At 46.4% G+C, this 12317-nt stretch overlaps 1 protein-coding gene across 1 annotated transcript; it reads right to left on the bottom strand.

Annotated features, from left to right (window-relative positions):
• Positions 1–4817: 4817 nt before the first annotated feature.
• Positions 4818–11599, bottom strand: SRP19 (signal recognition particle 19; the record flags this gene model as incomplete). Its single annotated transcript, XM_054053883.1, has 5 exons — positions 4818–5627; positions 7009–7120; positions 8308–8379; positions 9317–9392; positions 11451–11599. Coding segments are annotated over 5 exons (543 nt in total), but the record flags the coding sequence as incomplete, so codon positions are not given.
• Positions 11600–12317: the final 718 nt, after the last annotated feature.

Below are 12317 nucleotides of genomic sequence, written 5' to 3'. Positions count from 1 at the left end.
CCTCTGGACCCATTCCGACAGCTCCATCTCCTCTGTATCTTGAGGATTCCAGAACTGGACACAGAACTCCACGTAGGATCTCACAATGTTGAATCCTTGTCCAGGTACCCAAAACCAATACATGAAAACAACGAGTAGATGCTTTCAGCTCACTAGGCTGGTATCTTCTGCAAGGACTCAATCGCAGTATGCACATTCCTCACATCCTGGATGTGGAATAAATTCCCACCGGTCGATGCACGCCTGCCCAAGTTAACATTGCCACCTACAGGAATCCACACACCACACACGCTCCTTAATAACCACATTGCTTATGCAGATTGCCACAGAAAACCGTAAAAGCGAGACAGGCAAAATGCAGACACCCACCCTCACCCAGTTTTTCCGTCAAAAAAAGATCTTTGTTGACAGCTTTGAAACCAAACAGTCGTACTATTTGTGTCTTTACAGCGGCCTCTAACCATCTTCCCTCTTCCCACGGGTGAAGGGGAGAGAGGAAGGTGTTAAAAACGGGGAAAAGACCTGCAGAAGAACCCAACCTACCATCTCAATTCACTTGTCTTTAATCCTCTAAGGAACCCCACTTGTTAAAGAACAGGAAATACAGGGGCTTGTAAGCTTAACCCTGGCGGGAAAGGAGGAGTTGTGTTTAACTTTCTAATGGCAGATTCAGGAATAAATATTCCTCACATAGTGTTTTTACTCTTAAGTGCCAGACAGAAATCAAAAAAGGCAGAACACTGAACTGCTGGAGACGTGGGCACACAGGGAGGGGCTGAGGGAATCAGACCTCAGCTCCTGATGGCAGCAATCATCCTATTCCCAAGTACTGCAAAATTTGCTTAAGAATCATAGAATAGTTTGGGTTGGAAGGGACGTTAAAGATCATCCAGTTCCAACCCCGCTGCCACAGGCAGGGACATCTCCCACTGGATCAGGGGCTGCCCAAGGCCCATCCAACCTGGCCTGGAACACCTCCAGGGATGGGGCAGCCACAGCTTCCCTGGGCAACCTGGGACAGGGCCTCACCACCCTCATGGTTAAGAAATTCTTCCTTAACTCTAGTCTAAATCTGCCCCTCTCCAGTTTATCCCCATTGCCCCTCGTTCTGTCCCCACAAGCCTTTATGAACAGCCCCTCTCCAGCTTTCCTGCAGCCCCTTCAGGTACTGGAAGGTCACTATAAGGTCTCCTCGGAGCCTTCTCTTCTCCAGGCTGAACAGGCCCAACTCTCAGCCTGTCCTCATCGGGAAGGTGCTCCAGCCCTCCCATCATCTTTGTAGCCTCATCTGGACCCGTTCCAACAGCTCCATCTCCTTCTTACATTGAGGATTCCAGAACTGGACACAGTATTCCAGATGAGGTCTCCCAAGAGAGGAACAGAGGGGCAGAATCCCCTCCCTCGCCCTGCTGGCCATGCTGCTTTGGATGCAGCCCAGGACACGGTTGGCCTTCTGGGCTGTGAGCGCACATTGCCAGCTCATGTCGAGCTTCTCATCAACCAGCACCCCCAAGTCCTTCTCTGCAGGGCTGCTCTCAATCACACCATCCCCCATCATGTACTGAAAATGGGGATTGCTCTGACCCAGGTGCAGGACCTTACACTTGGCCTTGTTGAACCTCAGGAGGTTCTCACAGCCCCACTTCTCCAGCCTGTCCAGGTCCCTCTGGATGACATCCCGTCCTTCTGGTGTGGCAACTACACCACTAAGCTTGGTGTCATCCACAAACTTGCTGAGGGTGCACTCAATCTCTCTGTCAATATCACTGATAAAGATATTAAACAGCACCGGTCCCAGTACGGACACCTGAGGGACACCATTCGTTCCAGATCTCCATCTGGACTTTGAGCCATTGACCACTACTCTCTGAATACAACCATCCAACCAGTTTCTCATCCACCATACTGTCCACCCATCGAATCCATCTCTACAATTTAGAGAGAAGGATGTTGTGGGGGACTGTATCAAAGGCTTTACAGAATTCTAGATAGATCACATCTGTCAGTTTACCCGTGTCCACTGCTGCGGTTACCCCATCATAGAGAGCCACCAAGCTGGTCAGACAGGACTCACCCCTGGTGAAGCCGTGCTGGCTGCCATTAATCACCTCCCTGCCCTCCATGTGCTTTAGCATAGCTTCTAGGAGGATCTGTTCCATGATCTTCCCAGGCACAGACGTGAGGCTGACAGGTCGGTAGCTCTCAGGGTCATCTTTTCTACCCTTTTTAAAAACGGGCACAATGTTCCCCTTCTTCCAGTCACCAGGGACTTCTCCTGACTGCCAGGACTTTTCAAATATCATGGAGAATGGCTCGGCAACCACATCTGCCAATTCCCTCAGGACTCTGGGATGCATCTCATCAGGTCCCATGGACTTATATATGTTCAGGTTCCTCAGGTGTTCGCCAACCTGATCCTCCTCTACTGTGGGAGGGGCTCTACCCCCCTGGTCACCATCTCGCTGTCCCATGACCCAGGAGGGGTGAGGAGAGCAGTTATCGGTGAAGACTGAGGCAAAAAGGTTGAGTACCTCAGACTTCTCCTCATTTGTTGATACGTGATCCCCATTTCCAGCCATCAGTGGGGGTACATTCTCTTTGATTTTTCCTCTTCTGACTGACGCCTTGTTGGTCCTCACTTCCCTTGCCCAGTTCTGCTCCAGCTGCTCCTTGGCCTTCCTGACCCCATCCCTACACAACTGGGCAGCGTCTCTGTCCATGTCCCAGGTTCCCTGTCCCTGCTTGCACTGCCTGGGCAGTTCCTTCTTGTTCTTCAGTCTAACCAGCAGGTCTCAACTCGGCCACACCGGTCTCTTCCCTTTCCTGTCTGACTTTCTACAGTCAGCTTCACCCAGAATACTTGTAGAGCTTTCTTTGTTTATTACATTAAATCACAGTTTTATACACTTGACTCAATGTTACTCTGCAGAAATCCTTTTCTGTAAGTGATCTACACTTTAAAATAGCTTTACTGTTTTGAGTTCTTCGATTGAGAATTTTCAGTAAGCGATGCCACCAGGGTTCTTTCTCAACTACAGCACAGACGTGTTCTTAAGATATTTGGTTTCTGACCACTGTAAACAGATATCCCATGAGACTGAAGCTCCTAACCTTTCAGCTGTCTGTGGTTTAAAACTTTGACATACAATACTTAAGCGTAACACGATCATGACTTGTCTAGAGTCATTCCCCTGACGGAGCGAGTTATCTTGTAACAACTGATTTTCAGTGCTCTCACCTGAAATAAAGCTTCAGAAAAAGTACTCAGGAAAAGCTAAGAATAATTTGAGCCCCACAACCTATGGGCAGTTATGGTTCTTGTATCACAAGTGTGCCTTCCACTCCCACTTGCATACTTCACTTGGTGTTTCCTCCCATGTTGCAACCACCCTGTAGCACTTCCCAAGCTCTACAGAGTGGATGTAACTCACCTCTAACCCTGCCCAGATGTTTTCTGTAACAAACCGATTTCAGACAGAGCCCACATTTCCACTGTTCCTACCCCCTGGCATACCATCAGCTCAAACTGGCTTTGAATTGGAAAAGGGAAGATTTAGCTTTAATAGTAGAAAGAATTCCTTCACTATGAGAGCAGTGAGGCACTGGTCCTGGTTGACCAGAGAAGCCGTGGCTGCCCCATCCCAAGGCCAGGTTGGATGGGCCTTGGGCAGCCTGATCTGATGGGAGATGTCCCTGTCCATTGCAGGCGGTTGGAAATGGATGGGCTTTGAGGTCCCTTTCAACCCAAACCATTCCATCATTCTGTGATTCTATGATACCATTTAACTCACTTCTCAAAATTCAGGTGTGTTTTCCAAGTTTTCCAAGACACTCCAAAGGTCAGTGTGGAAACTGTTCCATCGGCAGACAAAACCTAAAGATATTAGTATGTAACTATTGTTAATCACAGCCTTGTAACAGAGGATTTCTTCCCCTAAGCCATTCTGTCTGGAAAGCCTGCACAGCGCTGCTCCCACGCTGGTACAGGGCTCAGCCTGAGGAACTCTGTCACAGCAGTAAGAATAAGAACGCATCCTCCTGCTTTGTTAAACAACGCAACACAAGAACCACTCACACAGTATTACAGACAGGAAATACAATTGACTTTGAACCGCTCACAAGTCAGGGTCTCTACACAGTTGCACAACTGGTGCCTTTCAGCATTGGGTAACCTATTGGGTAACTATTTGAAAATGACGCAGCTGAATGGAATAAGAAATACAAGAACACAAGAAGACTCAAACTACAAGCACAAATAACTTGAGCAGGGACATCATCAGGAACTTCTCATCACGTTAGAGTAGTCATTAAAAGCCCAGAAACATTTGGAATGCTGTTCATCTTTAAATTGGGAACAAACCTGATGCCATAGAACAGCCTACCCCGTGGCTTAATGTTGTCACACGAAACACTTACCAAAAATAATCTCATAACTTGCTTCCAGCAGTCATTCCTGAAAGCATTCAACTAACTTTGTTTTCATTTTATTGGAAAACTTTTGCAGGACTTCCATTTTTAAACTCAAACCAGGCACTAATGCTTCTTTTCCAGTCTCCTTATATTAAACAATCACTCATTTAACTTGCACAGTGCATTTCTTAATTACTTCAAAGGAGCCTTGCTACTTGACAGCTGTTCTGGCCAACTCATCTTCTCCAAGTAACTGTCCCTATGTGTGGACTAGGTGAAAAAACCCCCCTATTTTAAGATAGCAGATACTGCAAACCTCAGACACCCAAAAAAGTATTTGACACATAGAAAATAAAACTGTTTCCTAAGCTCTCAAACAACAACCTGAAACATGACAATGCAGCATCTTACTCAAGACATAAAAAGGAGCTGTATTTTTCTTCAAATTATCTTAAAACATTACAATATTATCCTTATAACTTGTGCCACTGACTCCTTTACAACCAGCTGTGGAGGAAAAACAAACTTTTGGATGAAGTATTCTACAAAATTACATTTTTAAAAATTAACGTGTCACCTTTATTAGTATACTCAACAGCTGTGAAAAATCATTAGCAAGGGAAGAGCCACGACTTCAACAATTTACTGTTTTCTGTTAGTGACAAAGACTCCCCAGAATTAAGACAATCACTTCACTAGCATAGACAAATGGTTTACTAAGGCAACCAGTTTTCACATATCTAGCGTGCATAAGAATATTTATTTATTTACTCATCAGAAGCTGCATATTTCTTTTTGAAAGAATAACTTTTCCACCCACACCATTTGCTTACATTCTTCTGCATTTTAAAAGTGGATGCTAGCTTGAGACTTGCAGGCTGTGTGTGAAGACAAATTTATTGTTACACAGATGCGCGGCAGCTACATGCATTCCAGTTCCAAGAAAAGCAGGCAGTTCTATTCGGTTTCACCTGTTTATTTCTTCCTCCTATCTTTCACTTCAAAGTTTTAGGAAGTCATGTGTCCATCCAAACTTGTGGTTAAATACCACTATGTGATGTAACAATTATTCCAGGTGCAAGCTCATTTCTTTTTCTTCCCTTTACCTTTCTTGCCTCCCTCTCCTTGCTGAAGACTTTGATCGCTACCTCCCATCTTCTGGGTTCTTGTTTTCAATTTCGGAATGGTCTCGGCAGCGTACAACATCACTGATTTACCTAAAAATACAGGCAGAGATCAATGCACACCTACTATGCTAAGAACACATCTGCATCATTTTCAAACTTAGGAGCTTCAGCACCACTTTAGACCTCTCTTCAACCAGACACACCGCCTGCTACCTTCCCCTCTGCAGCCACAGGTTTTATTTTCAAAAAAATGATGGACTGAGATCAGTCACAGCATACTGGAATTTGCACGTAACTCAACAAGTCAAGTTTTACAGCCTGGAGAGGCTCCAGGGAGACCTCACATCAGCCTTCCCGTACCTGAAGGGGCCTACAGGAAAGCTGTGGAGAGGCTTTTCATAATGGCCTGTAGTGATAGGATGAGGGGGAATGGCTTTGAACTGGAAGGGAAAAGATTAAGATTAGACATTCTTCACAACGGGGGTGGTGAGGCCCTAGCTCAGGCTGCCCAGGGAAGCTGTGGATCCCCATCCCTGGAGGGGTTCCAGGCCAGGTTGGATGGGCCTTGGGCAGCCTGAGCCAGTGGGATGTCCCTGCCCATGGCAGGGGGGTCGGAACTGGATGATCTTTAAGGTCCCTTCCAGCCCAAACCATTCTGTGATTCTATGATTTCATGAATCTCCAAAGCATCTACATCCTTCCTGCTACTCCCTCCCTTCACCACTTAATGATCTCAAATATCTGGGACAGAATGACCAGGCAAAAAGCTACAAGTCTTTTTAATAATCACTGCTGTCTTGCACCAGGAATGTGGTTTTAAAACACCTCTTTCTGACCAACAGCACTTTCAATGCTACTCTAGATTTGGTACCGCTCTTGCTCTTTTCTTAAGATATGTTTGCCTTCAGATACACGTTTGCTTCCCTTTTACACACTGATTACTCGTCAAGAAAAATGCAAAAGACTAAATTATGTGTCATTCAACATGAACTATTTTTGTTAATTAGTTAAAAGGAGCTGCTTCATTGTTAATTTATGAAAATGGCCAGCAGAAAACCAAAGAGAGGATTGTATTTTTTCAGTGTGGCACCCATACTGACACCCAGCTGATGTATGTAACCTAAAATAAAGTGGAATATGGGATTTTAGTACCAAACCCTCTGTTTTGACTGTCAACAAGACAAGAAGTCAAAACTGCAGGGCTGCTTTGTTCAACACAGCAATCACGCAACACTCTTCACAATGCCTTCCAATTCAAGTGCAGAAGAAACAGCAGCAGTAAAGACAAGTATTTTACAAACTGCACTCAATGCTCACAAACCACCTTGATTTGGTTGATTTAAACCAGTAAACTGATTAAATGTAAAGCTGTAAAATTTATAATGATATAACTATTTAAACAAGGTGGTAACATACAAAGTCTTCCTATTTCAGGAACAGACAAGCTACCAGACTCAGGTACTCTACTTACGTGTTGGAAACTGAGGTAAACACGGGTTACCATCATCTTGTTTGAGCTGGATTCGCACTCTACCTCTGTACTGCACGTCCCTGTTCCACTCTCTGGGATACATCTTATTTTTCTGTGATACAAAAGGAGAACTTATTATGCTAAGTACTGGAAAAATTTTCTGCAAGTTTTGCCAGGCAATCAATCCAAGTCGTTGCAGCCTGAAACACTTCTGAGCAGAGGCAAACCACAACCATAGCTCTGCACACTGCCACCCACCACTTACCCACTGCGGGAGCATCCAGAGCTATAGTGAAACTTTTTCAGAGGCACTGCTGCAACCAACTACTGGTACTGAACAATTCAGTAAGTAACCTGCTGCAGGGACTGTTCTACTTTCTTACCAGTCTGGACTGCAGTGACACAAGTTTTCCTTTCGTCTCTGCAGCCACAAACTGTTCCAGACACCTAAGACAGCACATGAGCAGGTCACAGTTCGAGGCCCACTGCTTTTGGATACACATAGCCCCGATTTCTGTTAAAAACTCACAAGTTTCTTACTGGTACTGGCTATTTCACAGGCTGGCATGAATTAGCATGAACATATTTGACAACTTGTGAAAAAAACAGTGATATTGCTCTGGTTTTTGGATATCAGAGACAGTCTGAGATGAGGACCTAAATTCTTCAGTAAAGAAGTGATAGAAAATGCAATAATATTTATAAGTAATAATTACTTCAGAAAATGAGTAGCAAAAAATTACTTCTCTAGAAACTCAAGACTCATTTCCTGACCAAAAAAATAGCCAACTTAAACTATTTAAAGACCAAGCAGCTATTGCAATAAAAAATTAACGATGTCTGGTTAAAACTTCAAAGGACTTTGAAGATTTCAAGCATCAGAATCCTATTCCTACAGGACAGACATTCCTAAAGGCAACCACCTTTCATTAAAAATATGCTTTTTTAAAAAGCTTAATCTCCCAAGTTGCAGCTTGCAAAATTAGCTTTTATTGTGACACACTCTGAAGCACCCAGGATAGTGATCTCAAAAGGAAGTCACAAGTAATCTTTTCATAAGCTTAAAAAGTGGCATCACCTCAGAGGTCTGGGTTATTCCTGCCTTGTATACAGGTTTCCAATATTTACTCCATCATTTTGGTCAGTTAGTACTCAAAGCAAGGAAATATCTTGGCTGATAACAAAAACTTCTCAACTGCAATTTATTCTGTCTGTAAGGCTAGTTATAACAGAAGAAGAGAGACATGTACCAAGTTCATGGTTATTTTTCCTCTGCATGTTTTTCTGTTTTTTAGTTACCTCTAACAGCACGTTGAATCCAACTGCTGCACACACATCCTGGATTTCAGTAGACGTGGGATTTTCAACTGCCTGTCAAAACAACACGTAACAATTATTTTTCAGTGATGAACTACCTCTACAGTAATAGTTGGTGAGAAAAAGCATATGGGGAAAGAGAAGGGACTTCAAATGATGACAAATCTACTGAAGAAGTCACCTGTGAGCACTACTATGGTCTAGAAGATAAGACATCAGTAATACAGGAAACAGATTTAATTGCAATGGAAGCAAGCAGAAGAACTGCTTAGGAAAAACAACTGAAATGAAATAACACTTGTTATATCTACAAAAAAACTAAGAGCCAAAAATGAGCAAGAGCAAACTAACAGTAAGGAGTGAAGGAGAAAAGAATAGGAACTTTCTAGGCACAGATTCTTTCACAGACAGATATTTGGCAACCTGCACGCTCAAGAAAGACTTTAGTTGTTAACTGTTATCAGGAAAAAAACCAATCCTAATCAGCAGATAAAAGCCCTTTTTATTCCCAGCACCACTTGTTAAAAATACTATAAAGGAGTGAGATTATTAAAAACTATTTCTGGACAGATTAAAAGCAACAAGTACAAAGTCTATGTGCTGCAAGCATTGTAAGTTTTGTGTTTAACAGCAGCAAAGGGGACAGGGCACAGAATACAGGCACATACAGTCAGTCACCAAGCAATCATTTCACTAGTTATGCTCTTCTGCATTACTTTCAAATCTGAGAAACTACCTATGTAGGAGGTTCAGTGCTTTAAGTTTCTCATTACTTCACCTGCTCGTCAAAGGCACTATGAAAGCAGATACTTAAATCCAGTGCTCTTGCTGACACTGGGTTATCTTCAAATACACTGTAATTTTCAGTTACCAAGCTACTTGCCGTGGGGGATAGGAAAGACCAACACCTCTGAGATTTGTTTTCCAACTCTCTACATGCTACTGTATAGTAAACCAAACCATTCTGTTTCCCTGCCACCCACAAAATTACTTTGTCTATAGGTATCCTTCTTCCTTCTGCTATTGTCTTCTTATTATTCAAATATGCTGGATAAATGCAGATGAATCTAAAAGAGAAAACAGCGAGTTTAAGTAAGTAATACAAACTCCTTAATTGTTTATGCAGTATTTTCCTAGTAAAACAACAAAATAAATCTCATGGCTACAACACAAAAGTTCCCACAGCATCTTAAAACAAACACTCATTTTTGCTAGACCAATTAGTAAGATGTTGCAAAACCTGACTCTGAGTTATCCAGGACACTGCATGACCATTTGGCTGAAAAGTTAACTTGCAGGACACTACTTTCCAGGGCACAGAGTGTAAAAAGCACAGTGCTATCTATCCTGAGGGGAAAAAAAGAAGGTTGAAAAGGAATGCTTTGATCCATTTCTTAAATCACTGTAAACTAGAAAATGCATGCATTTCTCTGAAAATAAATAAAGGTTTCCTGAGAAGGCTGCAATACGCTAATTACTGACTAAGTTCTCGACAGAAGCAAGGGTTTGGTTTACTTTGATACGGAATTACTCTCCCTGACCCTGTTCACACACAGAACAACCCAGATCTGGGTCAGCTATAAAGCCTCTCAAAGAACTACGATTAGAAACTTGCTTAACGTTTTTTCATTAGATTTGAACCTGCCAAGCACATACAGGTAACAAGAGTGGCAGAATCTTGATTACACTTCTTACTAGACAATAAAAAACCCAACTAGCTGAGTCCTACAAGGAGAGACTGAAGAATACCTACATTTGAACAAGGAGCTATGACAGCATAAGAAAACAGGGAAGCAGAAAGCGAGCAAATCTGGCACAGACTACTGTTCAGTTAGCTAGAGACCTGAAAGAGATCACTGATCCTTACTGCCTCCCAGGAAACAATTCTGTCTCTTCAGCCATCACAACCTTTACTGCCTCCTTTTCCCCTATCAGCTACAGCCTTCTTTATGAGCCCACTGGTTGGTTCTTCTGCATAAGCAGCAGAGCTCTGCACAGGACATTTTCACAGAATCACTAAGGTTGGAAAAGGCCTCACAAGATCGCTGAGTCCACCTGTCAGCCCAGCACTACCGTGTCTACCGAACCATGTCACAAAGTGCCACCTTTACGTGTTTTTTTACCCCCTCCAGAGAAGGAGACTCCACCACTTTCATGGGCAGCCTGTTCCAATGCTTCACCACTATATCCGTCAAGAATTTTTTTCCTAATATTCCATCTAAACCTCTCCTGGTGCAACTTAAGTCTGTTTCCTCTCGTCCTATCGCTTGTTATCTGGGATGGGAGACCAACATCGACTTTGATACAACCTCCTTCATGGTAGTCAGAGACAGCAGTGTGGTTGCCCCCAGCCTCCTTTTCTCCAGGCTAAACAACACCAAGTCCCTCAGCCACTCCTCGTAACACTTCCTCTCCAGCCCCTTCCCCAGCTCCACTGCCCTTCTCCGGACAGGCTCCAGCCCTGCAACGTCTTTCTTATAGTGAGGGGCCCAAAACTGAACACAGTATTCGAGGTGTGGCCTGAAGAGCACTGAGTACAGGGGGCAAATTCCTTCCCTGCTCTTGACGGCCACACTGTGGCTGATACGAGGCAGGAAAATCAGTTTCATTACCGCCTCTCATAACCACCAGCATCCTACGCTGACCACCACTGTCTCTATTTCATTTTACCTTTTCTGAGCAATAAATGATACAATACGTTAAAAGAACGACAGGACCGTGCAACATCAAGCACTCCAGCACCAGAAGCCGCCAAACCTCACCCTCCCACTTCACCACACGCACGGCAGCGGCCTTCCCACGCGGCCTGGCACCGCTTCCCACCGCGGGAACCACGCTTTGCCCCCTCTCTGCAGACCCATCCACAGCTCATCGGCCACCCGGGACAAACGCTGTTACAGCTGTGGGACTGACCCACCGCCTGCAGCCGCTCACCTGCTCCCTGCAGGCCCTGACAGCGCTCCCTGCCGCCCTCAGCCCGCTCGAGGCTGAGTACAGCCCGCACCCGCCACCCGCCACCCTCTCCCTGCGGGCTCTGACTCACTCTCTGCCCTCTCACCCTGCTCTCCTCGCCCCGCCGGTATCACCCACCGCCTGCGGGCCCTCACCTCTCTCCCTGTGCTCACCTCGCTGCCCGCACCCGCTCCCCGCTCGCCCCGCGACCCGTCTCACCGCTCCTTATCGGCCGGAGACGTGGCCGCCGCCATGGCTGCGGCAGAGTCCACGCCACGCTCACCGCCCCTTCCGCCGGAATTCCCGGTTCTTCCGCCGGAAGTCCCGCCCCCCGCGCTCCTGATCCGAACTTCCCTTTGGGCAGCGCTGCTCTCGATCAACGGCGGCGACCAATGAGGAGCCGGTACGACAGCGCCGCCGGGCGCCTGAGGGGAGGGAGGGGTGGGCCTGGGACCGGGGGCGAGGCCCGAGGAGAGGGACGGGGACTAGGGCGGGGGCGTGGTCTGAGTCTGGGGCGGAGCCTGGGGCTGGGGGCGCGGCCTTAGACTGGGCGGGACATAACCTGACCTAGGTCAGTGGGCGGGGCCTGTGTCGGGGCGTGGGCGTGGTCTGAGGCGCCGGGCGTGGTCTAGACACTGGGCGTGGCCTGGAGACAGCGTGACCTGGGGCGGAGCGGTGGGTGCGACAGGGGGCGTGGTCTGGGCAGGGGCGTGTCCCGTGACTGGGGTGTGGCATGGGGCAATGGGCGTGGCTTTGGCCTGAGCCAGTGGGGGCGTGGCCTGCGGAGTGGGGGCGGGGTTTGATGAGGGGCCTGAGGCGAGGGGCGTGGCCTGTGTGGGGGCGGGCTCGGGTCGGTGTGTGTCTCGGGGCCCTCAGGGCTGAGCGCGGTCCGTACAAACCCAGAGAGCTGCGTGTATCCCGGGCTGCGGGGACGGGGCTCTGCCCCTCTGCTCCGCGCTGGTCACACCCCCGTCCAAGTGTGGAGTCCCCATCATAAGGAGGAGATGGAGTTGAATGCTGCTTTGCCGGCATGTGGAATG

The sequence above is a fragment of the Cuculus canorus genome, chromosome Z (genome assembly GCF_017976375.1).
Source record: "Cuculus canorus isolate bCucCan1 chromosome Z, bCucCan1.pri, whole genome shotgun sequence".
Classification (NCBI taxonomy): Eukaryota; Metazoa; Chordata; class Aves; order Cuculiformes; family Cuculidae; genus Cuculus; species Cuculus canorus.
The sequence above is the reverse complement of the archived record's forward strand: the minus strand, read 5'-3'. Positions and strand labels throughout refer to the sequence as shown.